This window comes from Carcharhinus amblyrhynchos, chromosome 19, assembly GCF_965287045.1.
Source record: "Carcharhinus amblyrhynchos chromosome 19, sCarAmb.v2.hapA, whole genome shotgun sequence".
Taxonomy (NCBI): Eukaryota; Metazoa; Chordata; class Chondrichthyes; order Carcharhiniformes; family Carcharhinidae; genus Carcharhinus; species Carcharhinus amblyrhynchos.
In genome coordinates this window covers 20,159,102-20,184,162 of record NC_137342.1, presented here as the reverse complement: position 1 = coordinate 20,184,162, position 25,061 = coordinate 20,159,102, and the positions used below count along the sequence as shown (strand labels likewise).

The window sequence follows — 25,061 nt, the reverse complement described above, 5'->3', positions numbered from 1 at the left end:
CCATGTTGGTATTACTGTAAGTGGTAGGACTATGCATACAAACACATGTTGATATTTCACACTGTTGCACCACCCCAGCCTCATAATGAAAGCCTAATTAGTGCAATGATTTCACCGAACATTCAACTCATCTCATGAGCCATTTTGTGATAAGATCTAGACTGCGAATGGCTGTAATTTATTCAACAGTGGTTAAGTACCACAGCCAAACCCAGTATTGTCTTATACCTATAACCAGCCTTGAAGCTCTGGCCAATTCTCCTCTTCAAATCCTCTCCCATCAAAGAGCTTACATCAATAATAGCACAATTCCCAGATCAGTTGATGAAGCACAGATTGCAGAAATTAAATGTGGAACCATCACAGACATTATAATTCAATACGAACAATTCTTATTTATAGAACACTTAACATAGCAAAACATCCCAAGGAACTTTACAGCAGTAGAAGGCAAAAATAGATTGAGCCAAAGAAGGAGCTATTGGAAGGGCAGCTACAGTAATGACAGGGTGGTGGATTTCACAGAATCACACAGAAGGGCAGTATTCACCAACTGAGGTGAAATACAGAGATACACTGGTACAGTATTGAAATGTCCGGGAAGCATTTCAAGACGCTTCGCACAATTACTTTTTGAAGCGTACTCACTTATTATGTCAGCAAGTGCAGCTGCCAAATTATGCAAAAGATTCCACAAACAGCAAAGAAATTAAGGCCCAATTTTTTTTTTTATATAGTGTGGTTGAGGCAAACATGTTGCTTGGTGCTCTTCTTGTACAAGTGTTCTGATACATAGAACACTACAGCGCAGTACATGCCCTTTGGCCCTCGATGTTGTGCCAACCAGTGGAACCTGTGATACCTGTAATGTTCACCTGAACAGACAAATAGGGTCTTCATTTAGAACTCATCTGTTGAGGTAATCTCTGACAATGCAATTTCTGAAGGAAATGGCAGAGGCGATAGCAGATGCCTTAGTGATTATTTTCCAAACCTCGCTGGATTCCGGGGAAGTGCCGGAAGATTGGAAAACAGCTAATGTTATGCCGCTGTTTAAAAAGGGTAGCAGGCAAAAGGCAGGGAATTATAGGCCGGTTAGTTTAACGTCTGTTGTGGGAAAAATGCTTGAATCCGTCATCAAAGAAGAAATAGCGAGGCACCTTGAGAAAAATTGTTTGATAGAGCAGACGCAGCACGGATTCGTTAAGGGGAAGTCGTGTCTGACGAATTTATTGGAATTCTATGAGGATGTGACTAGTGCGGTAAACGGAGGGGAACCGGTGGATGTGGTGTTTCTCGATTTTCAGAAGGCGTTTGATAAGGTGCCACACAAAAGGTTGCTTCAGAAGGTTGGGGGGCATGGAGTTGGGGGTAGGGTGTTAGCGTGGATAGAGGATTAGCTGTCTAATAGGAGGCAGAGTTGGTATCAATGGGTGCTATTCGGATTGGCGGTTGGTGACTAGTGGAGTGCCCCAGGGATCGATGCTGGGGCCTCAGCTATTTACCATTTATATAGATGATTTGGAGGAGGGGGCTGAGTGTAGGGGGTCGACATTTGCTGATGACACAAAGATAAGTGGAAAAGCAAATTGTGCGGAGGGTGTGGAAAGTCTGCAGAGGGATCTGGATAGGCTGAGCAAGTGGGCGAGGACCTGGCAGATGGAGTACAATGTTAGCAAGTGTGAGGTTATCCACTTTGGCAAGAATAATAGTAGGAGGGACTACTATTTAAAGGGCAAAAAGCTGCAGCATGCTACGGTGCAGAGGGACCTGGGGGTCCTTCTGCATGAGTCGCAAAAACCCAGCCTGCAGGTGCAGCAGGTGATCAGGAAGGCACATGGGATGCTGGCCTTTACAGCGAGGGGGATTGAATATAAAAGCAGGGAGGTCTTGCTGCAACTGTACAGGGCACTGGTGAGGCCGCAGCTGGAGTACTGTGTGCAGTTTTGGTCGCCGCACTTGCGCAAGGATATTTTGGCCTTGGACGGAGCGCAGAGGAGGTTCACTAGACTGATACCAGAGATGAGGGGGTTGGACTATGAAGAGAGGCTGAATAGACTGGGTTTGTACTCGTTGGAATTTAGAAGGATGAGGGGGGATCTTGTAGAGACGTATAAGATAATGAAAGGGATGGATAGGGTAGGAGGTAGAGAGATTCTTCCCGCTCAGAAAGGACAGCAGGACTAGAGGGCACAGCCTCAAGGTAAGGGGGGGGGGGGGCAGTTTAGAACGGAGTTGATGAGGAACTTCTTCACTCAAAGGGTGGTGAATCTCTGGAATTCTCTGCCCGCTGAAGTGGTAGAGGCTACCTCGCTAAATATATTTAAGACACGGGTGGATAGGTTTATGGTAGGCAAGGGAATTAAGGGTTATGGGGAGAAAGCGGGAAAGTGGAACTGAGCCACTTCAGATCAGCCATGATCTTATTGAATGGCGGGGCAGGCTCGAAGGTCTAGATGGCCTACTCCTGCTTCTATTTCTTATGTTCTAATGTTCTTACAATGCAGAACTTCCTTTAGTGCTGCAGTGGAGAATTAACCCAGGTTACATTCAAGTCTTAGAATGGGGTTTCAACAAATAACTTTGACTCAGTGCAAACTGCTGCTTCATTTAACAATTAATTCATGGTCAAGACTAACTCATAATATATAGCAAAAATGCAAAGCCGTTGAAAAAAGTTGCAGAATTATAAATTTTAAAGTATTGATGTTTGGATCCAGTTATTAAAAATTAACATTTTTTTCTTTTCATTTGTACAATTTATTATTCGTCTTCCTTTTTAATTCTTTGGACCCCGTTTTTTGGACAGAAGAAGCGATAATAATGTATAACTTATTAAAAGATGTAAAAACTGTAGCAAGAGTAACAAAGAACAGGATGTTTATATTAACAAAGGGGAAGTATGCAAATATAATTGCTACATATAGTTATTGTAGTGAAGGGTATCAAACTAATTCTTCAAAACATACTAAGGCAGATACAAATTAACTGTAAAATTGGGAGTGTTTGAAGATTTTATTTGAACCAAGTCATTTCTCTTTTTATTGTGAAAGTGAAAGCAACAGAACAATTTTTAGAAGGCGCCACAAAAATAGGCAATAACTCCACCTCAGATGCCGTAAAAATAAAGAATGCCACTTAGGACTTTCTTCCCACTGACTGCAGCAACTCCTTGAAAACTTGTATCTTATGCCTCAATGTAATTATGCTCACTTCTAATCTTTTTAATCACTCATTTTATTTCTCCTTACTCTAGTGACCAAAAACAAATTAAACTTAAAACATAATTCCTTAGAGTGTATTACTGTTTGCATAAACAACATAATTAAAACGTGAAATTTAGAGACACATAGTTATGACAGGGCTAAACAATGATAAAACAATTCAACCCACCAGAAAACCAATTCACAAGAAATAAAAGCAACAACAAAAGATAACCAAGTAGTCTTGAAAGTTACCACTGAAGCAACTGTCATCAGATGCAAACCACTGTGTACTAAAAAGATTATCACAAATCAGTGCATTTCCTATGTTCCTTTCACTTGGAGATGTGGCCCAAAGGTTTTACTAGAACAAGAGCACTGGGGATCTTAAACCACACATAAAACAAGGAGACAATGCATAAAATCAATACATTATGTGCACAAATGTCTTGAAAATGTTTTACTTTCCAGTGTTTTGTGGGGATTTGGAGTTCAAATGTGTGTAAAAAATATTTGAGGGTTCTTTTTATTTCTTGTGAATAGACCTTATTTGCTGGTTGAAAGACTTTATAGTGTATTGAATTGTTTAATCATTGATTAGTCCAGTCATAACTGCGGATCTGAGATGTTATGAATTTAGTTTTTTAACTGAAGATATTTATGCAAACAGTAATGTCAATGTCATCAAAAGTAGTTTTTTATTATTAATTGTTTAATGAAACTTTTCCAATATTGATCAATCGTGGAAGGTTTGGTGATCAAGCTTCAGCACCATGAGAAATTAGCAAAATAAATAAATGTTTCATGTAAAGTGGCTTTTTAAAAATAAAATTTAAAAATTCATGTTCCTAGAGGCTGAGAATTCTGAGACGAGTAACTCTCCTGACTGTCCAAAGCCCGTTCACCATCAAAAAAGCACAGGTTGGATAATGATGGAACACTTGCCTGGATGAGTGTGACTCCAAGACACTCAAACCTTTCCATCATTCAGGACAAAGCAGCCGCTTTATTAGTGTCCCAAGCATCAACCTAAACATTCACTCCCTTGATCACTGAAGTACGTACAAGATGCACTGAAAGAACTCTTCTTTGAAAGCACCTTGAAAGTACGTGCAAGGTCAAAACATGGTTCTGGAGGGTCCAAATATAGTCTATCAAATTCTCAAAATCAGATTTCATTTTTACATACTAAACACATTTATGTTAAGTGTTGTGTCTGCAGTGTACATTGTCCCCATACTGAGCAACTGAAAGATTTGTTTTTAATGTACACGTAGAGCATGTACCCCTAAAAATGATCAAGTGTCAAGTTAAAGGTGCAATATCCCAAAAACATTAGGAGGACATTAATCACCCTTCTTCAAAAATGTTAATAATTAAAGTGTAAACATGTTAAATGCATGCTATTGTTTATTTTCATAAAACATGTCTGTGAAGTGAATCATCTACATTCAGTATTTCTGTTTTTATTTCAGATTTCCAACATCAAAAATATTTTGCTTTTGTATCAACTATATTGTCCTTGGTTTTAAGCAGATCATTTGATTATTCTTTCATTTTATGCCCTTAAGAACATGTTTTAATTTTTGTAAAGTTAGATTTAGCAGTATCGTCAAATGATAAGCCAAGTCAGTCATCCTGGAAATCCATGCAGTAATGTAAAATACTGAAACAACTACAGTAGATCATTTGGTCTATTTGAATACTGTGGCAGCTAGCAATTCAGTGGTGCAGACAAAATGCAAAGTACACAATCCCTTCCCTCGTGACACCCACTCCACCCAAGTTCCAAAACATCAAAAATTGAGTGAAGGCAAGGAACCCTGCTTCGATCCACATTTTTCAATTAAAACTCAGCAGTGTCTCTTCATTATTTCACGGGCACATTTATTGCTTCTGAGAAGGTCATAGTGAGCTGTCTCCTAGAACCTCTGCTGTCCTAGCAGTGTAGGTACACCCACAGTGCTGTTAAGAAGGGAGTGAATGTCTGAATGCTCATGCACAGCTGATGGAAGTGTTTGTATCCAGAGTGCTGTTTTACAAGTATATGGTCATGTTGGAAATTGCAAGCTCAGCTGGTCACTGTTTTCTGACATGCACCGTGGACATGAGTTTTTTCACTGCAAGCATGGAATTGAATAGTTACCCTCATTCACCACTTTCTGTGCTGAAATGGTATGTCTCGTTCAGGGGCTTCATGGACCTACTGCTAAAGCCAGCTTGTCAAGAAAACTGAAGTTTAAAAAAAACATTTGTTCATGACATGAGCATTGCTGGCAAGGCCAGCATTTATTTCTCATTCCAAATTGCCTTTGAGCAGATGGTGGTGAGCTGCCTTCTTGAACCACTGCAGTTCAGCTGGTATAGATAGCTCCAAATAATCGTGTGGATGTAAGTTCTAGGATTTTAATCCAGTGACAGTGAAGGAACGGGATACATTTCCAAGCATGGTGTGTGGCTTGAAAGGGAGCTTGCAGGTGGTGATGTTCCCATGTATCTGCTGCCCTTATTCTTTGAGGTGGTAGAGGACACAGTTTGGAAGGTGCTTTCAAAGGAGAGTACTTTCAGTGCATCTTATACGTACATCAGTGACCAAGGGAGTGAATGCTTAGGTTGTTGCTTGGGATGTTAATAAAGCGGCTGCTTTGTCCTGAATGATGGAAAGGTTTGAGCGTCTTGGAGTCACACTCATCCAGGCAAGTGTTCCACCAAGATCCAACTTGCGCTTTTTTGATGGTGAATGGACTTTGGACAGTCAGAAGAGTTACTTGTCTCAGAATTCCCAGCCTCTGGGAACATGAATTTTTAAATTTTATTTTTAAACAGCCACTTAACATGAAACATTTTGTTTATTTTTTTCAATTTTAAAACAAACATTGTTAAGTCTTACCCAATTTTATAACAGTACTCAAGGAGAATACAACCATTACATTAATATTGTTGGTACAGTAAAGCAAGCAGTGGAAAATCACACTTTGGATACTAGCATTCGTTTCATGTGTATTATGTTCAGCTGAGTCAGAAAGATTTCAAGTGCAATGTCTGCATGGAATAGTTACATGCAATTAGGACATCTGTAGTTAATTCTTACTCTAGATGAAAAGATACACAAGCATATCTTGAAGAAATTAAACAGTGCATTTATTTGTTTAAGGGAATGGAAAGAACTGGATGTGGCTTAATTAGGCTCAGAGTGAGACGTGGACATAGATCTTTTCACTTGTCAATCAGCTTCATTCAAGACTCCCAATCACCAGTTACAATCACCAGTTTAACCACAGGCTCTCCAGAATGCAAGGCCAAAGCTACAGTTACACTGATATTCTCATATTGTAAAGCTGTTTCAACCATACATGAATGCAAAATGACCAACACTTTTGGTCCTGGCTGGACTCTGAAAGCAACATGGGAAGGCCTTCTCACGGGGCTCACATTTGACAGCTGCAAAATATAACTAAAGAAAGATATGAAGCCAGAATTAAAAAGTACTCAATTGTCCACTAGATCTCTTGGGCACTTTGAAATTTGTTGCCAAGTTTATTGAGCTTTACAAGGAAACAAAAGTTCCTGGACAGGTATTTAAAATTTAAAAAAAATAACTAGTCGGTAATCACACATGAATGGAACTTTCTGCTGACGGACAGACTAGAATTTGAAGATTACACAGGATAATACCGCCTGCTACACTTCACACTCTATGGGTCAGTATAACTGCAAAACGGTACCCTCATTTATCAAGACTAATTTATAACATCATGGAAACAAACGTCAGTCAGTCATTGGCTTGCAACCAGTAACTGGAATTCCTGAAAGTAGCTGATTCACCAGTGAAGTGATTTGAACATTCCTATTTACTCCCCTCATCCTCAACAAGCCTAACTTCCAGTTCATTTATCCATTCAGTCTGCAAAAGGTTTGCAGTCTCCTTCTAAATTTGCACTTGCAATTCTTCATTTGAAAAATCGTCATTCCCAAAAAAGATTCTGAATGAAATCAGCTTTTGGCAAGATTTGATCTCATGTCATAAACATAATCACATCATTTACTCCGTCGCAATTCAACTATAACAGGTTCTACTGAATTACTAAAATAAAATCAGAAAACACTGGAAATACTCATCAGTGGAGAAAGAAACAGAGTTAATGTTTCAGATTGATGATCTTTGATCAGAACTGGGAAAAGTTAACAAGACATTAGGATTTGAGAAAGGGATGGTGGAACAAGGACAGACTGCTCTGTGATAGGGTCGAAGACAGGGGAGATTGAGTAAGAGAAGAGGCCAGGGCTAAAGCAATGGCATTTGGACAAGAAACAGAAAAACAAGAGATCTGCCTAGAGTAAGTGTACTACTCTCTGAAAGCAAGAAAAAAATGAAACCATGCAAAATGCAAACAAAACAGGAGGTTAGAGTTTATAATCTGAAGTTGTTGATCTCAACATTGAGCCTGGAACACGGAAAAACGCCCAATTTGAAAAATTAGTTGTTCCTGAAACTTGCACTGAGCTTCAGTGAAACAGTACAGCAGACCAAGGACAGAGAAAGTGAGAAAGTAAGATGGAGAATTGAAATGACAACACTGGCCACACTTCTGGATTGAATGGAGATGTTCAACAAAGCAGTCACCACATCTGCTGAAACATATCACCCATTCTCTTTGGCACTGTAAGACTAACTTCTCTGACATTTACTCTCCATCATCATCCAACCAATCACTGACCTTACTTTGTCTTTGTTCCACTCATCCTATTATGCCTCTAACTTTTCTTAGTTCTGAATAAAAATCATAGACCTGATATGTTAATTCTGTTTCTCTCTCCACAGATGCTACCTTTCTTGCTCAGTATTTCCAGCATTTTCAGTCTTTAGTTCAGATTTCCACCATATGCAGTATTCTGCTCATCTGTTAAATTACTGCCTACCAGTAAAAACTCAAAACTGGTGTGAAAGGCATGATATGAATGCGAGATCCCTCTTTTTCAGAAATATATTTGTAATTATAAATCTAAAAGCTTTGGGACCAACTTCATCTTTGAATTATGTAATCATTCACTAAAATATACTGCTATGCTGTATCTGAGACAATGCCAATTATGCATTAAATCTCCAATGAAAGCCAATAAGTTTGAAAATATTACTTTTAAAAAATTAATCATGTTTAATGATGCAGAAAATAAATATCAAGATACTATGGAATTGGGAAGTTATCCAACAGGCACACTTAACTAATATACCACTTCCAAAGTCAGACACAAATGATTGATTTCCCAGTGATATAACTCTTTTTAAAAGTATACTTTGTTGAAAGGGAATTTATTTTAAAATTAGGTTATGTTGCAGCTGCATGGGCCATTTACAGCTGAGAGAGGAAGAATTATAGTACTGCAATATAAGATTGCCATTGTAGCAAAAACGAGTGCTCTGTGAGATGTTCAGACGAGGCTGTTGTGATTTTTAGAGTCTGAGCATTCATGTACCTGCATTTGTTAACACAAATGCCAAATATTGCAAACATTAGAAACCTGTTCCATGGTCCATTCCCAACAACAAAACTGACCCAACAGGACATGGGGAATTATAGATTGGTAAACTGTAAAAAAAAATGAAGCACCCTTCAAATTATCAAGAAAATCCAAATCCTCTTATTTGATAAAATATCAGGCTTTTCAAAATTGCAAACTTGTCTGCAAGTTTGTTTTTGATTATTTTCACCCTCCTCTTGTGAATGGTGCTGGACCATATTAAATAAAACCTCAAATCATGCCATGTTCATACAAAGTCTAGACAAGAACAGAAAATACACCACATCAGGTAGCATCTGAAAATAAAAGGAAAAATCAAAGCTTCTGGTGATGGGCTCAAGTAGCAACAGTAATTATTTTTCACTTTCAGATTTTTTGTGGCCTGTTTTGCATTTCAAAAATTTTCTTTCAAGTCTATTCCATTTAGCAGTGTGCTAATGCCACACAACATGATGGAGGGTGTCCTCAGTTTGAAGACTGGACTTTCTTTTCACAAGGATTGTACGGTGCTTACTCTTACCAATATGATTATGTCATCTGCAATGGGTAGATTGGAGAGGATGAGGGCATGTAAAAAATAAAATTCCCCTCTGTGCGGTGGACAGAGGGGAACCGGTGGATGCAGTGTTTCTCGATTTTCAAAAGGCATTTGATAAGGTGCCGCACAAAAGGTTGCTTCAGATGGTTAGGGGGCATGGAGTTGGGGGTAAGGTGTTAGCGTGGATAGAGGATTGGCTGTCTAATAGGAGGCAGAGAGTTAGTATCAATGGGTGCTATTATGATTGGCAGTTGGTAACTAGTGGAGTGCCGCAGGGATTGGTGCTGGGGCCTCAGCTATTTACCATTTATATAGATGATCTGGAGGAGGGGGCTGAGTGTAGGGTGACGAAATTTGCAGATGACATGAAGATGAGTGGAAAAGCAAATTGCGCGTAGGGTGCGGAAAGACTGCAGAGGGAGCTAGATAGGCTGAGCGAGTGGGCAAGGACCTGGCAGATGGAGTACAATGTTAGCAAGTGAATGGTTATCCACTTTGGCAAGAATAATAGTAGGAGGTATTACTATTTAAAGGGCGAAAAGCTGCAGTGTGCTACGGTGCAGAGGGACCTGGGGGTCCTTGTGCATGAGTCGCAAAAACCCAGCCTGCAGGTGCAGCAGGTGATCAAAAAGGCGAATGGGATGCTGGCCTTTATAGCGAGGGGGATAGAATATAAAAGCAGGGAGGTCTTGCTGCTACTGTGCAGGGCATTGGTGAGGCCGCAGCTGGAGTACTGTGTGCAGTTTTGGTCGCCGCACTTGCGCAAGGATATTTTGGCCTTGGAGGGAGTGCAGAGGAGGTTCACTAGGCTGATAGCGGAGATTAAATAGACTGGGTCTGTACTCGTTGGAGTTTAGAAGGATGAGGGGGGAATCTTATAGAGACGTATAAGATAATGAAAGGGATGGATAGGGTAGAGGTAGAGAGATTCTTCCCGCTCAAAAAGGACAGCAGGACTAGAGGGCACAGCCTCAAAATAAGGGGGGATGGGGCAGTTTAGAATGGAGTTTAGGAGGAACTTCTTCACTCAAAGGGTGGTGAATCTCTGGAATTCTCTGCCCATTGAAGTGGTGGAGGCTACCTCGCTAAATATATTTAAGGCACGGGTAGATAGGTTTTTGGTAGGCAAGGGAATTAAGGGTTATAGGGAGAAAGCGGGAAAGTGGAACTGAGCCACTTCAGATCAGCCATGATCTTACTGAATGGCGGGGCAGGCTCGAAGGGCTAGATGGCCTACTCCTGCTCCTATTTCTTATGTTCTTATGTTCTTATAAAGTGTTTGTTTAGCTTATTTCATGACCTCAAGATGTTTCAAAATATTTTTAAAGTACAGTCTTTGTGAGAGGTGTAGTGAGGCATGACAGCTTTTAGGTACCGTGAAGAGTATCACAGATTAACGAAAATAGTCGAATTCAAAACTGTTACTAACCCCACTGAAGCATTTCTAGCCCAATTCTTGAAATTCAACTCTCAAAAAGCAACGTTTCTAATGGCAGAGGGTATGAACAATGGGAAAATCCATTAACAGCCACAGGACTGGAAGATCCCACTGGGAACCAACATTGGGTCGCCTTCACTGTGACCAGGGAATCCTTCCCCTTGTAACCACTGGGTAGCTTTCTAAAATTCTAACAAAAACAGAGTAATTGACACCATGACTTTTAATAACTCAATAAATGATTCAGAAATGACAAATTTGTAGTTTGCACTTAAACAAAGAAAATACTGGAAATACCATTATTTCCATCATTTTCTGTTTTTGTTTCAGATTTCCAGCAACTGCAATATTCTATTATTAATGACTACATTAGACTGTTGTCTACTGCAGTTAAGTTTAAACTAAGTCTGGTCACTTTGTGGTAGCCAGGTACATTTGGAAGTTTTTTCATAATGCTATTAATCTCCAAACCCAAATAACAGGCACAGCAGATTACTAGAACCAGAGGTAAATACAGTGAAGATCAATACAACAATAGAATAGCAATGTCAAATGGAGGCAAGAGACGAAAGCACCAATGCAACAATATAAATAGCAAATACATGTATTCAGGCAAGAGGGAAAGTTGATCTTAAGATGCATGACCGGGGATATGTTTGAGGGAGCTAAGGCAAAATACAATGCATCTCGAAGAAGTCTGCTAACCAAATAATTGAGGAGCAGTGAAGCCCAACACCCAAACCAATTTTGTATTTGCACTGCTGAATATTTGAAATGGACACATCAATGAATTTGATATCTAATTGGAATAATAATGCATTTATATCAGAGTCTTTTGCAACATCAGCTGCAGATCCTAAAGTGGTAGAAGCCCACCATTTGTACAACCAGACAATTCCTACAGCAGGCTAAATCATATTAAAACAACTGAACATGAGCACTGAAGTCATCAACAGTTTTATAAGACCATTACCTCCACATGTATTGGAGAAGGTACGTGTAGCAAAAATTGTTTTGTTAGCCTATCATGGTATGCATCAGGATTTCTGTTAGTCTATATCCAAGAAACAACTTGGTTTCATATAGCAATTCATTTCGGATTAACTATTTATCATTAATGTGCGAAAGTGTCAGCTTGGCTCACCAATAGCACTCTTAGCTCTATATCAAGGAATTGTGTCACAGATTTGAATACATTGTACAGGCTGTTACTTAACTAAAGTACCAAGGGAGTGTTAGTTTTGCCATCTTTCAGCAGAGATGCTAAACTTGCAGATGCACGTAGTTGTAAAGGATCCCATGGTACATGGTGCTTTTCCGAAGAGGAACATCGAGTTACCTCTGACCAAGATTCCTCCCTTTAGTCAACTCCAGCAAAACAAATAAAGTGGCCATTCGCCATGCTATGCGCATATTGATTGCCGTGATTATGACCACACCTCAAAAGCAATTAATTAGCTGTGAAACATTGCCATTTCTATAAAGCCTTCCAGGGCATCAATCTCTCCATATATGAACAGTAATAGTATTGCCAAATTAAAAACCATCTAAGTGGTATGCTTCACCTTACTTAGACCAACATTTTCCTTCATGAAATTTAACAATGCAAATGGACTGTGTACGACATGCAAGGTAAAAGGTAAATGATGTGCAGACATAGAAGTATGGTTTCTGTGTATATAATAAATGAATGCCTCAACACTTAACATATTTAAAAAGTTATCGCATATTTAAGAAGGAACAAATCTCAAGAAGATAGCATTGGTGCAAACTTAACAGAGGTAGAAATAGAGGGCACAGTGCAAGGTAGGATGAAGTAATCAGAGTGGGCAGGGGGTCATGGAATTATAAACTCTGGCATAAACCAGTTGGGCCCAGTGACCCATTTCTGTAGTGTAGATTTTATGTAACCACAATGGAGTAAAACAAAATTAAGCTTAATCACAAAATGGGGACAGGAAAGGAAATCTGTCGACAGGCATGTACTCATGTAGAGTGAGGGGCTAGGGAAAATACCAATTAAAAAGGTCTGCCCTAATTCATCCACAAGTCATTTGTAGCTTTTACAAAGAATTCTTTGTTGAGCGACTTGTATGCAACTTGAATGCTCGGAAAAAAATGCTCCTTTCTTTGTCTCTTCATTCCTCCCAAAAATGCAAAAGAACAATTCAGAAATCAGAGTACAAGAATGTAGGGCTGGAAAAAACATTCTATTTTCTACTAATATGCCGGTATTTTTAAAATTGCTATAATTGTTTTATTTTCTCATTTTATTTCCCTTAACTCCTTTCCATAAACTTTATTCAGTGTATTTCTTTATGAAAAAATGTATACCAAGGCCAACAATTTTCATTTGTCTCCTACATAATTCCTTTCTACTCCTCTTAGCCTTTCCACTATCCCCAACTGCAAGTATTGGTGTTACCAAATGTACTAACTTTCTGGAACATTCTTTGCTGAAAGCAGTCCCATTTTCACCCAATATTGAAGGAGTGATTAGAAGTACATTTTCCTGCTCTCTGGGAGAAACACCAAAAATATCTAATTCTTGCTAGGGAGAAGGGGAAGCAATGTAAAAATTCTAAGATTTTTATTTCCTAAATTTTCAAGTTGGGGCTACAATATTCTCCAAAGTTGGTGTGTCACACGATATTACAAATCACAAGAGCTGTCACACTCCATTAATTTGGAGCCTTACCAAAAATGAATTGACAGGAAGCGGTTATGCAGTGTGGCCACAGGAGGCCAAAATAGCTATCCAAACTACATACCTTCCTTTATTACATGCTGAAAACCCTTCCTATCTTCATATTCAAATATACCTGCTTAAAAGCAGACAAGAAAGACAGAAACTGTTCCTGTCCAAAAAGGATTCACCAGTAATTTGCTCATAAATTTAATATTTTGAAAGTTTATAGAACATTTTAGGTTGAAATACTCTAAATCTGATTGGATAGTAATGAAAAGCAAAATAGGACAAAGAACAAAAACAGCCTGGGAAACAGGCCCTTCGGCCCAACGAGCCCACGCCACCATCCCAACACCACCAGTCCCCCCCTCCACCCATGACCCTTGTCTAAAATAATTTCTGTGAAACAGTAAACATCTATCAATATCAATTATATCTTGTACAGACAGTTCCTTTTACAAGCACTAAGACGGTGGACAGTGATATTATTCCAAAAGCCTACGAATGAGGAATATATATTCAAGGATTGACAGGTCATACAAGTCTATCAATCCGGCACGCTATATGATGTTTTTCTCTATTGCCCATATTAGGCTGATAGTGATTTGCTGCACTATCAGAGGTGCCATCTTTCACATGAGATATTAAAACTCCCTGTCTGAAATCTCAGGAGACTACAACAGCAACCTGTCTAACCACTTGAAAGTTAATAAAACATCCCAAGACATTCAGAGTATCACAAAAGAAAGAAAACTGACACCGAGCCATATAGTGATATTATAGCAGATGACCAAAAGCTTAGGCATAGAGACAGGTGGCGAGAGAGAGACAGAGACTGAAGTTAAGGGAGGTAATAACAGATTTAGGCCTTGGCAGTTGAACGCATGACCACCAATGATGGAGTGATTAAAATTGCAAATTGGCCAGAAATAGAGGATTGCAACTTTCTTGGGGTGCCATGGAGCTGTTAAACATCAGAGATTGGAAGGGGCTTAATGCAGGCTAAGGTGTCAAAGGTGGAAGTGTAGAAATAATTGAGCAGATTGGTAGTTGCAGAGGTGTGCAGAGCCAAGGATAGAGACTTGGGATTTTGAAAGTGCATCTGGGAATGAATTCAGAGAGACCTTTTTCCAGAGACAAATAAAGAAGGAAGATTGGGAGGGAAAGTGGAAGGTGGGCAGAGAGCAAATAATCCAAGAGCAAATAATTGCCTCCTTATCTGTAATTGATAGAATGAAAGTGAAAAAGCCATGAGAGACAGCAAAGTCAAGGAAGTGGTTGTGAATATGCATCAGGGAATTCAGATGGAGGGAAATTAAGGAATGACAGGAGGGTAGTGAACTCATAAGAACATTAATAAGACTTAAGATAGAGATGAAATCACCAAGGATGAGAAGTCACGAGATTCCATGGAACTAGTCAAAAGAAAAGCATGGGAGTTCTCCCAGTGCCCTGACCCAAAACATCCCTCAACCAACATAAACAGAACAGATGATCCGGTCATATGTTGCGTATGTTTGAGGAGTTTGTTGCAGTAGATTGGCATTTCTTGCATTATAACAAATACAGCACTTCAAAGTACTTTATTAACTGCAAAGTGCTTTAAGTGGAGGTTGTGAAGGTGAAAGAAAAACAAGTAAAAGCAGAGGTTGTAAATGCACTGCGTAAATGCAAATCTTTCTATTTTCGTTAGCTTGGTTAAGCATTTCATACATGCTGTTGAACTTTTAAAATTCCATTCTCAACTGTTTAACAGTATGACTTTACAGGAATGATAAGAGTAAAGATTCACAACTTAAGAGTTGTAGAAGTTACGAAGACGCTCTTTCATAAATGTCACTCTTGATTTAGATTCCTTCCTTCCTTCACTGCCACCGCCCCCCCCCCCCCCACCACCACCACCACCACCACCGCCCGCACATTCCAAATCCTTAACCTCTACCACCCAAACAACAAGGGCAGCAAGTGCATGGGAACATCATCATCCACAAGTTCCCTTCCAACTCCCATCCTAAATTGGAATTACTATTCACATTCTTTCTCAGCTACCAAGTCAAAATCCAGGAAATGTGACTGTACCTACACATGAAATATAGCACTTCAAGAAGGCAGCACATCACCACCTCAAGGGAAATCAGAAATGCTGATCTTATCAGTAATACCCAAATTCTTGCACCAAATTTTTTAAATGTTCCAGCAACAATTGTGATTCCCAATCATGAAAATTACTGAGGATAAACATAAATGCTCATTTTTCTGTATTTGTATACCAAGACATACAAATTCAGTAATAAATTGCTCCGAGTTGAATAGGGAGGGGTAGATAATAATAAACCTGGAATCATCAAAATTGTAGCACAGTGGGCCATCCCTGCCCAAGCCCATCAAAAAGAACAGCTTACTTTATTCCCATTTTCCTGATCTTTCCTTACGCCCTTGTTGCAATTATTTTTATGCTCTGCCTGAACAGCCACTTGTGGCAGCACTCCAATACGCCTCAGCATGGAAAAAAACACCTTGCTTCCCTTCCTCCTTCCTGTGACAATCTTGAGGCTCGTCTTGCCGCTTACTGATTTGCTAACCAGTAAAAACAAATCTTCCACTAATCATCCTCTCAACCCTTCCACTAATCTTAAAAACCTCAAATGGATTTCCTCCCCTTTTAAGACCTGCTATTCCTGTAGTTATGAAAGTCTCCTATCATAACTACAGTCCCTCTGGATACATCTTCACTGCATCCTTTCTTTTCCCTGGATTTACTGAGCTGTTCAGAACGACACAACATCACAAGCGTGCGGCCTCAACACCTGCACAAAAATTCATAAATCGCTACGTTGTTTCTTTCTTCGGATTATCTTTCAGCTTCAAACATCGCTGTTCTAATTATAGTAACTAATAATCTGGAGGCACAGATTTCAATAAAAATTAAACCAGTGAATAGATCTTGGTATTTTTCAATTCATGGGGGGGAAGAAATGCTATCAATTCCACCTTCCCCCCACCCAAAAATAATTATTGCTCCTGCATCTTTTAAGTAACAATCATTCCTGGGAATGTGCTGTGGGGCTGCCTTTCAGAGGATCAACATATTCCTAAAACTACTGTCAATTCCACCTTTCCCCACATCCCCCCTCTCCCCTAAAAAAGACTCTGTATCTTTTAAATATGCTGTGGGATTGCCTTTCAGAGGATCAACATATTCCTAAAACTATTGTCAATTCCACCTGCTTCCCCCACCCTCCCCATCCAAAAAAGACCCTGTATCTTGTAAATGACAGTTATTCCTGGGAATGTGCTGTGGGGATTGCATTTGAGAGGAGTGTCTGGTATGTGAAGCGGAGGTGGGCACGGAGGGGGAGGGGGAGGTGGGGTCGGAGGGGGCAGATTCATAGGCGGCTCAGTCACTACAGCTTCCCTGTTGCCGAGGGAGAGGGCGCCTGGGGCCTTGTGGAAAAGGACGGTCACAGCAAGCGGCTTCTCCCTCCACACACACCCAGCCCAGAAAGCTCAAGGCTTTGCCTCTCTCGGAGCAACCGCAGCAGAAGGCTTCAGTTACCATCAATGACAGGCCCGAGGCTCCCGGGGTGTGAGATGGATCAGAGAGCGGCAGCACTTGGCCAAGCGAGCCGCGGAAGCCGCTGGCTGGGCCTGGTAGGCACCAGCCAAACCTCCCACCAAAGGAAGGAGGGGGATGTACAGAGAGAGAGAGAGACAAGATGCTTCTCCACATCAATAAAAGACCACTCACTCACCCGGCTCTGACACGCAAATCACAGCTAACTTTCATCAACACCCGCCAAGCCCCAGGCCGACCCCGCCGCTTCTTCAGCCGATAATGTCATGAAATCTTCAATCCACCTGCTTATCGCCGCCGCCCGCCCTCCTTCCCGGGCGCGTGTTTATTCACAACAATAAACAGCCCGACCGCGCCAGGTAAACAGCAGCACCGCCCGTCAAACTCAAAAAACCCGGAGCCGGAATCTCCGCCAGAACTGGAGCCTCCTGCCCGTTTCCCCCATCGGTCCTCGCCCCGCCCCTCCCGTTCCGGAACCGACCACTCCACCCACTCCGGGTTTTCCAACCCGCACGTTCTTAAAGGGCTAATGCACCTTGCAAATCCCCACATCAAGGCAAAACACTGCGGATGCTGGAATCTGAAACAAAAACAGAAAACCTCAAGACATTGACTGTATTCTCTCTGCACAGATGCTGTCAGACCTGTTGAGATTTTCCAACATTTTCTGTTTTTGTTTCAGATTCTTTCATTCAGCTTAGTATTTTGCCTTTAAGGTTGGATGGTGGGCGCGTGGCAAGATAGTCTGCGGACCTATTGCTTGGTTTCCTTCGAGGATGTGTGGGTTTCCTCCCACAGTGCAAATATGTGCAAGGTAGGTGGATTGGCTACGGTGAATTACCCCTTAGTGTCCAACCATGTGTAGTCTAAGTGGATTAGCGGGGTTATGGGAATAGGGGTTTGGACTAGACAAGATACTCTTTCGGAGAGTCAGTGCAGACTCTTTGGGCTGAATGGCCACTTTTTGTACTATAGGGATTCTGTGATGAGGTAGTTTGGGAGCAGGTGATACAGAGCTAGCGGGGTTGGTAAACAGCAAAGATCAACAGGATCATGTTACAGGAGGATTTGTACTTGTGCGATGGAGATGATGGACTGGTTTGGGGAATCAGGAGGTAAATTATTTACTCATGCCCTGATCTTGTAGCCACAGTGTTGGCACTTGAATGGCAAGTGCATATAATTCCCAGACAATAATCATCTCCAACAGGAAAGACCATCTCTCCTTGACATTCAATGGCATTGCCATTGCTGAATCACCCTCTATTCTAAGGGGTTACCATTGACCAGAAATGGACCAGCCATATAAATAACATGGTTGGGCATGCCACAGACTGCATATTAAATGGCAGACACAATTGAAACATTCCAGTACTTTTCTCAGCGACCCATCCAGATAATGGTGATCTCTGTAAGTCACAAAACTCCTTTAAATTCATGTCTTCCTCACAAGGGATTTCGGCTTCTTTCTTCAAGAATATCATCTCTGATTTTCCTCAACTCCAACTCAGGCTGGAAGCCCTCTTGCCTCTTCTGATTTTTTTGACTTGTCATTGCAACTTCACTCCAAATCACATTATCCTAATGGTTGTTCACCTCCAATTGCTCAATCTCTTCTCCCAACACTCATGTACTGTACTTGCCAGGTTGCAGTCAGGGGTCATAGTCAGCTACTGTTCCATGATCTGCTCTGAATAGCCGTGATGTGGAGATGCCGACGTTGGACTGGGTTAAGCACAGTAAGAAGTCTCACAACTCCAGGTTAAAGTCCAACAGGTTTCTCTGCCTGTTGGGGAACACTTCAGCAGTCACAGGCATTCAGCCTCTGAACTAAGGGTGAGCGTTCTCCAAGGCGGTCTTCACGACACACGACAACTCAGAATTGCTGAGCAGAAACTGATAGCCAAGTTCCACACACGTGAGCAGAAACTGATAGCCAAGTTCCACACACGTGAGGACGGCCTCAACTGGGATCTTGGGTTCATGGCACACTATCTGTAATCCCCATGACTTGCCTGGGCTTGCAAAATCTCACTAACTGTCCTGGCTGGAGACAATACACGTGTCTTTAACCTGTGCTTAAACCTCTCTCCACTCACATTGTCTGTACCTTTAAGACTTGATTACCTGTAAAGACTCACATTCACATTTGTGTCTTTATGTGCCCTGTTTGTGAACAGAACTCCCATTCACCTAATGAAAGAGCAGCACTCTGAAAGCTTGTGACTTGTGCTTCGAAATAAACCTGTTGGACTTTAACCTGGTGTTATGAGTTTTCTTACTGTGCCTTGAATAGGACAGCACTGTTTCTGAGCTTCCTTTTGTCCAACTACCAGCTTTCCTGAGCTGACAACTGCTCCTCATGGGCTGTTCCGAATTGCAGCTCCCAGCTACACTGAACATTCACTGCCCCAGGGCTTTTGCTGAGACCCAGCTCTTCAGCAGCCCAGAACTATCCATTGCTCCTAGGCTTTTTTTATGCCCAGCCACACAGAGCTGACGATAGCACTTTACATGCATGGAGCCAACCTCCTTCTTCACCTGACTGTCAATCACTCGGACTCTCCTGTGCAGCACCAACACGCAAGTACACCACTCGCTCAATGCATCACTGCCTCCCCAGCGTGCAGATTTGCTTAATTATTCAGGGCAAGTGATTGTGTGTAGAAAACTAGAAAGCAAGCAAAACACATATGTCAGTAATTTTCCAGCCCAGCCAGCTCATTATCATTTTCCTGTTGGTTGTAGTGTGCTTTTGAGATGTTTAATATCATAAAAAAGTGCAATATGAATGCAAGTCTTTCTTTTCAGAGATAGAACAGGGAAATGAGACTGATTGGATTGCTCCACAGAGAACTGGCATGGACTTGAGGGGCTGGGTGACCTCCTTCTGTACTGTAATGACTCTGATTGCTTCTTATATCCTGGAGGTGTTGGTACATTTGACGGTTACATGTAATCAGTTAAAATAGCTGAACATAAGGTTGGAGACATGGTAGTCTGGTGCTATGTAATGAGGCGGGTAGAATTAGGGACCTTGCGGTGAAGGACCCTCTTGGGGAGAGTGATCATTGTATGGTGGAGTTTCTGGTGCAGATGGAGGAGGAGAAAGTGGGTTCCCGGACACGCGTCCTTTGTTTGAATAGAGGGGAGTACGGTAGGATGAGAGAAGAATTGGCGAATGTGGACTGGGGGAGCGCGTTGGAGGGAGAGTCTGCTGAGGAGCAGTGGAGGATCTTTAAGGAGATCTTTCTTGGTGCTCAGCAGAAATTTATTCCGATGGTCAAAAAGGACCGTAGGAGGACAGGTAATCAGCCGTGGATAACGAAGGAGGTGAAGGAAAGTGTTAAATTAAAAGCGGAGGAATTTAGAGTAGCTAAGAGTAGTGGGCGAGAAGAGGATTGGGAGAGGTTTAAATGTCAACAAAGATTGACAAAGAAGTTGATAAAGAAGGGTAGGAGAAACTATGAAGCTGGGCTAGCGCTTAATATAAAAAAGATAGCAAGAGTTTTTATAAATATATAAAAAGGAAGAGGCTGGCTAGGGTGAATGTTGGTCCTTTAGAGGATGAGAAAGGGCACCTAGTGGTAGGGGATGGGGATATGGCTAAGGTATTGAATAACTTTTTTGTTTCTGTCTTCACGGAGGAGGACGTGAATAATTTGCCGGGTGTTAGCGATGGAAAGGTGGTAGGACTGGAGGGTCTTAATGACATTACTGTTACTAGAGAGGCGGTGCTCGACAGACTGGAGGGGCTGATTGTGGACAAGTCCCCAGGACCGGATGGAATGCATCCGAGGGTTCTGAAAGAAACGGCGGAGGTGATAGTGGATGCCTTGGTGATTATTTTCCAGACGTTGCTGGATTCCGGGGAAGTGCCGGATGATTGGAAAACGGCTAATGTTACGCCGTTGTTTAAGAAGGGTGCCAGGCAAAAGGCGGGGAATTATAGGCCGGTTAGTTTAACGTCTGTGGTAGGTAAAATGTTAGAATCTGTCATTAAGGAGGAAATTGCGAGGCATCTTGAAGGGAATTGCTTGATAGAGCAGACGCAGCACGGTTTCATTAAAGGGAAGTCCTGTCTGACAAATTTACTGGAGTTCTATGAGGATGTGTCTAGGGCAGTGGATAGAGGAGAGCTGGTGGATGTGGTCTTTCTAGATTTTCAGAAGGCGTTTGACAAAGTACCTCGCAAGAGGTTATTGCAGAAGGTCGAGGGACATGGAGTTGGGGGTAGGGTGTTAGCGTGGATAGAGGATTGGTTGTCAAATAGGAGGCAGAGAGTGGGGGTCAACGGGTGCTATTCAGATTGGCGGATGGTGACTAGTGGAGTGCCCCAGGGGTCGGTGCTGGGGCCTCAGCTTTTTACCATTTATATAGATGATTTGGAGGAGGGAACCGAGTGTAGGGTGTCGAAATTTGCTGATGACACCAAGATTGGGGGAACGGCAAATTGTGCGGAGGGTGTGGAGAGTCTGCAGAAGGATCTAGATAGGCTGGGCGAATGGGCCAGGAACTGGCAAATGGAATTTAATGTTGGCAAGTGTGAGGTGGTCCACTTTGGTAGGAATAATGGTAGGAAGGACTATTACTTACGGGGCGAAAAACTGCAGCAGGTGACGGTGCAGAGGGACCTCGGGGTCCTTGTGCATGAGTCGCAAAAACCCAGCTTGCAGGTGCAGCAGGTGGTCAGGAAGGCGAATGGGATGCTGGCCTTCATAGCGAGGGGGATTGAATATAAAAGTAGGGAGGTCTTGCTGCAGCTGTATAGGGCGTTGGTGAGGCCGCAGCTGGAGTACTGTGTGCAGTTTTGGGCGCCGCACCTGCGCAAAGATATTTTGGCCTTGGAGGGAGTGCAGAGGAGGTTTACTAGGCTGATACCGGAGTTGAGGGGGTTGAGCTATGAGGAGAGGCTGAATAAACTAGGCTTGTACTTGTTAGAGTTTAGAAGAATGAGGGGAGATCTCATTGAGACGTATAAGATGATGGATAGGATAGAGGTGGAGAGACTCTTCCCGCTCAAAAAAGACAGTAGGACTAGGGGGCACAGCCTCAAGATAAAGGGGGGGCGGTTTAGAACGGAGTTGAGGAGGAACTTCTTCACTCAAAGGGTGGTGAATCTCTGGAATTCTCTGCCCGTTGAAGTGGTGGAGGCTGCCTCGCTAAATATTTTTAAGACGCGGGTTGATGGGTTTTTGATAAGAGAGGGGATTAAGGGTTATGGGGAGAGGGCGGGAAGGTGGAACTGAGCCACGACAGATCAGCCATGATCTTATTGAATGGCGGGGCAGGCTCGAAGGGCTAGATGGCCTACTCCTGCTCCTATTTCTTATGTTTTTATGTTCTTAGTCTCTTCTATCTTACAAGCAAATCACACTGGAACTGGGAGTAAGACACTCTAGAACAACCATTTTAAATTAAAGACAGAAGGGAGAATGATCTTCCAATAACTCCCATGTGCTTTTCAATCACATGCATCAACTGTAAATGTACACTGATGAAAAACTGGTTCATTTTGCTTTTACCCAGTGACCAGATCAGCTAAAAAGTAACTCTGAGAAGAAATATTAATGTTATGCAAAGAATATTCCTACCATGGCAGTTTTAATGTTGAGTTGTGTGATCAAAGCACTAAAGAGAACATGTGTAATCTTGGTAAATAAAGGAAACTTGACAAAAAAATCACAAAGATGCTCTAGAAAAATACACTGAGGACGATTGTTGTAGGCTGATACAATGGCACAATATTTCCTGAACATTTATGAAGTACAACTTATTATACTGCATAATTTCCAGGAGATTCTGAGTGATGAATGCCATTGCTGATATCATACCATAATGTTGTAACTCTCGCTAAATCAGTTGAATATTAATTGTAATCACCCAACCCATGTCGAAGCCAATGGTGATCATGAAATTGCTGAATTAATATTCCTTTGGTTGTCGCTGCTACTTAGACTGTTAAAGAATGGTGTCAATAGTTTTGGAACCGTCAAGTAATATTCAAATACTAATTCATTTGGAAATAAATATGAAAAAATGTTCTTTCATCATCAATCAATTCATTCGAAAAATGAATGCATATGAATAAAGGTATTGAAATTGCAATAAATCTAGCAGTGAAACTGACAAAGCATTAGTGTCCTTCCTGCACCTGAGTACTTCAGAATTTATGACAGTTAAAACTTGGGTGAAATCCTCACCTTCTCCTCAGTTTATCTGTGTGCTGACATTTAAGTTAAAATTTGCACTGAGTTTAGGTGAGGGTTTTTTTTGCACAGGGTTCCAAGAACAGTTTTGCCAAAGGTAATATTTTACATATATTTTTGAGGGAAGTATTTGTGACATTTGAAGCTGAGGAATTTTTGTTTTCTATTTATTCACGGGACATGGGTGTCGCTGGCTGGCCAGCATTCATTGTTCATCCTTAAGAGTCAACCACATTGCTGTGCTTCTGGAGCCACATGTAGATCAGACCAGGTAAGGATGCCAGATTTCGTTCCCTAAATGAAGAGCTCTGGAAAGGAAGCAAGGAATTGAATTAGATTTAATTGCTTCAGTGAAGACTCAGATCTTTTATACAGTAAAATTTTAAACCCATGTATAAGACTTTTATTCTTTAAACTCCAAATAAAGATAATAGAATATTAATACAAAATCTAAAATGTAAAGACCATAATTTTCATGAATTTTTATTGTATATTCGACTGGATACTTATCTTAAAAGGGAACGAAGGTATTAGAAAGTATTCCTTATTGGAAAAAACAAACTTCTTTTGTGTCGATTTCCCAGCCAGTCATGTGGTCTTCTGGAATCAGGAGGCTCTGTATTGTCTCCACAAGCTCATTTGCAACCTTTAATGTTTGCACTGGAGTTGTTTAAAGATTTATGGAAATAGTCTCTGGAATTTCATGCCAGCAATAACATTCAAGCTGAACTCAGTTCCAAAGAAGTCATATTGCAATCAAAATGTCAACCCTGTTTCTCTGTCCACAGGTGCTGCCAGATTTGCTGAATTTGTCCAGCGCTTTCTGTTTTTATTATATAAAATTCAATCCATTTCTATAATGAGAAGGACATTCTCGAAATTGTTTTTATTTTTTCTATAAAACAAGATAAAGTACTATACTTTTTAACTTGAAGTAATTCCAATAAGTTACTTACTTTCCTTCAATGGATATCATTAATAAAAATATAGTTAAAGGGGAAGAATATCTTTTGAATTATTACAGAACCTTAAATGATTAAATAGGGCGGCACAGTGGTTAGCAGTGCTACTTCACAGCGCCTGAGTTGGAACCTGAGTTTGATTCTAACATTGGGTAACTGCTTGTGTGGAGTTTGTACGTTCTCCCTGTGTCTGCTTGGGTTTCCTCCGGGTGCTCTAGTTTCCTTCCACAGTCCAAAGATGTGCAGGTTAAGTGGATTGGCCATGCTAAATTGCCCCTTAGTGTCCCAAGATGCCAAGATTAGGGGGAATTAGTGGGATAAATGCATGGAGTTACAGGGACGGGGTGAGCTTGGGTAAGATAGTGTATTGGTGAGTCAATGCAGACCCAATTTGCCAAATGGCCTTTTTTTTTCTGTGATTAAAAGAGAGAGCCAGCACACATCAATATTTAAATTCTTCCAGCTTTCATTCATATTTCCTGTACAAATATTCCTATGCATTTCCTTAAGATAAGAAATAGATTGCTAGTCTGGAGTTGGAAAGATTGAATGAGTTGGTTGACTTTTGGAATGCAAGCAACAACAGTCCATCAGCCATTTTCATTCTGAAAGTCACAACCTTCTGAATCAAATAGTTCGGTCATTGCACCAGTTAGCAGAGCAGATAACAAAAACAGCTGATTGACAGAGAAAAAAGATTTGTGTGTACACCCCGAAAAAGCAGAAGCTTGACAGAATTCAATAGCATATAATTTTCCTTTAATCATGGTGACATGGTGACTCTTTTCACTCATGTGATTTATCAATGTTGCAGTACACCCTGCTGGCAGATACAAGGGCTGCGTGACATTGTTCAGATGCTTTTGAATGTGTTTTTTTACCTTTAATAATTGTTCAGTTCCCTTTTGAAAGTTATGATTGCTCTGCT

At 41.2% G+C, this 25,061-nt stretch overlaps 1 protein-coding gene across 4 annotated transcripts in view; it reads right to left on the bottom strand.

Moving 5' to 3' along the window:
- gramd4a (GRAM domain containing 4a) overlaps window positions 1–25,061 on the bottom strand; it is a 145,205-nt gene that overhangs the window by 108,705 nt on the left and 11,439 nt on the right. For 2 of the 4 annotated variants that reach the window (XM_080207362.1, XM_080207363.1), the window contains exon 1: window positions 17,141–17,334. The exons of 1 other annotated variant lie outside the window; for it this stretch is intronic. In XM_080207362.1, the coding sequence (XP_080063488.1) occupies window positions 17,141–17,175 (35 nt within the window). In that variant the 5' untranslated portion in view covers window positions 17,176–17,334. Of the gene's footprint in view, window positions 1–17,140; window positions 17,335–18,337; window positions 18,357–25,061 lie in introns of those variants that run through there. One more of the 4 variants, XM_080207365.1, reaches the window with a different exon arrangement.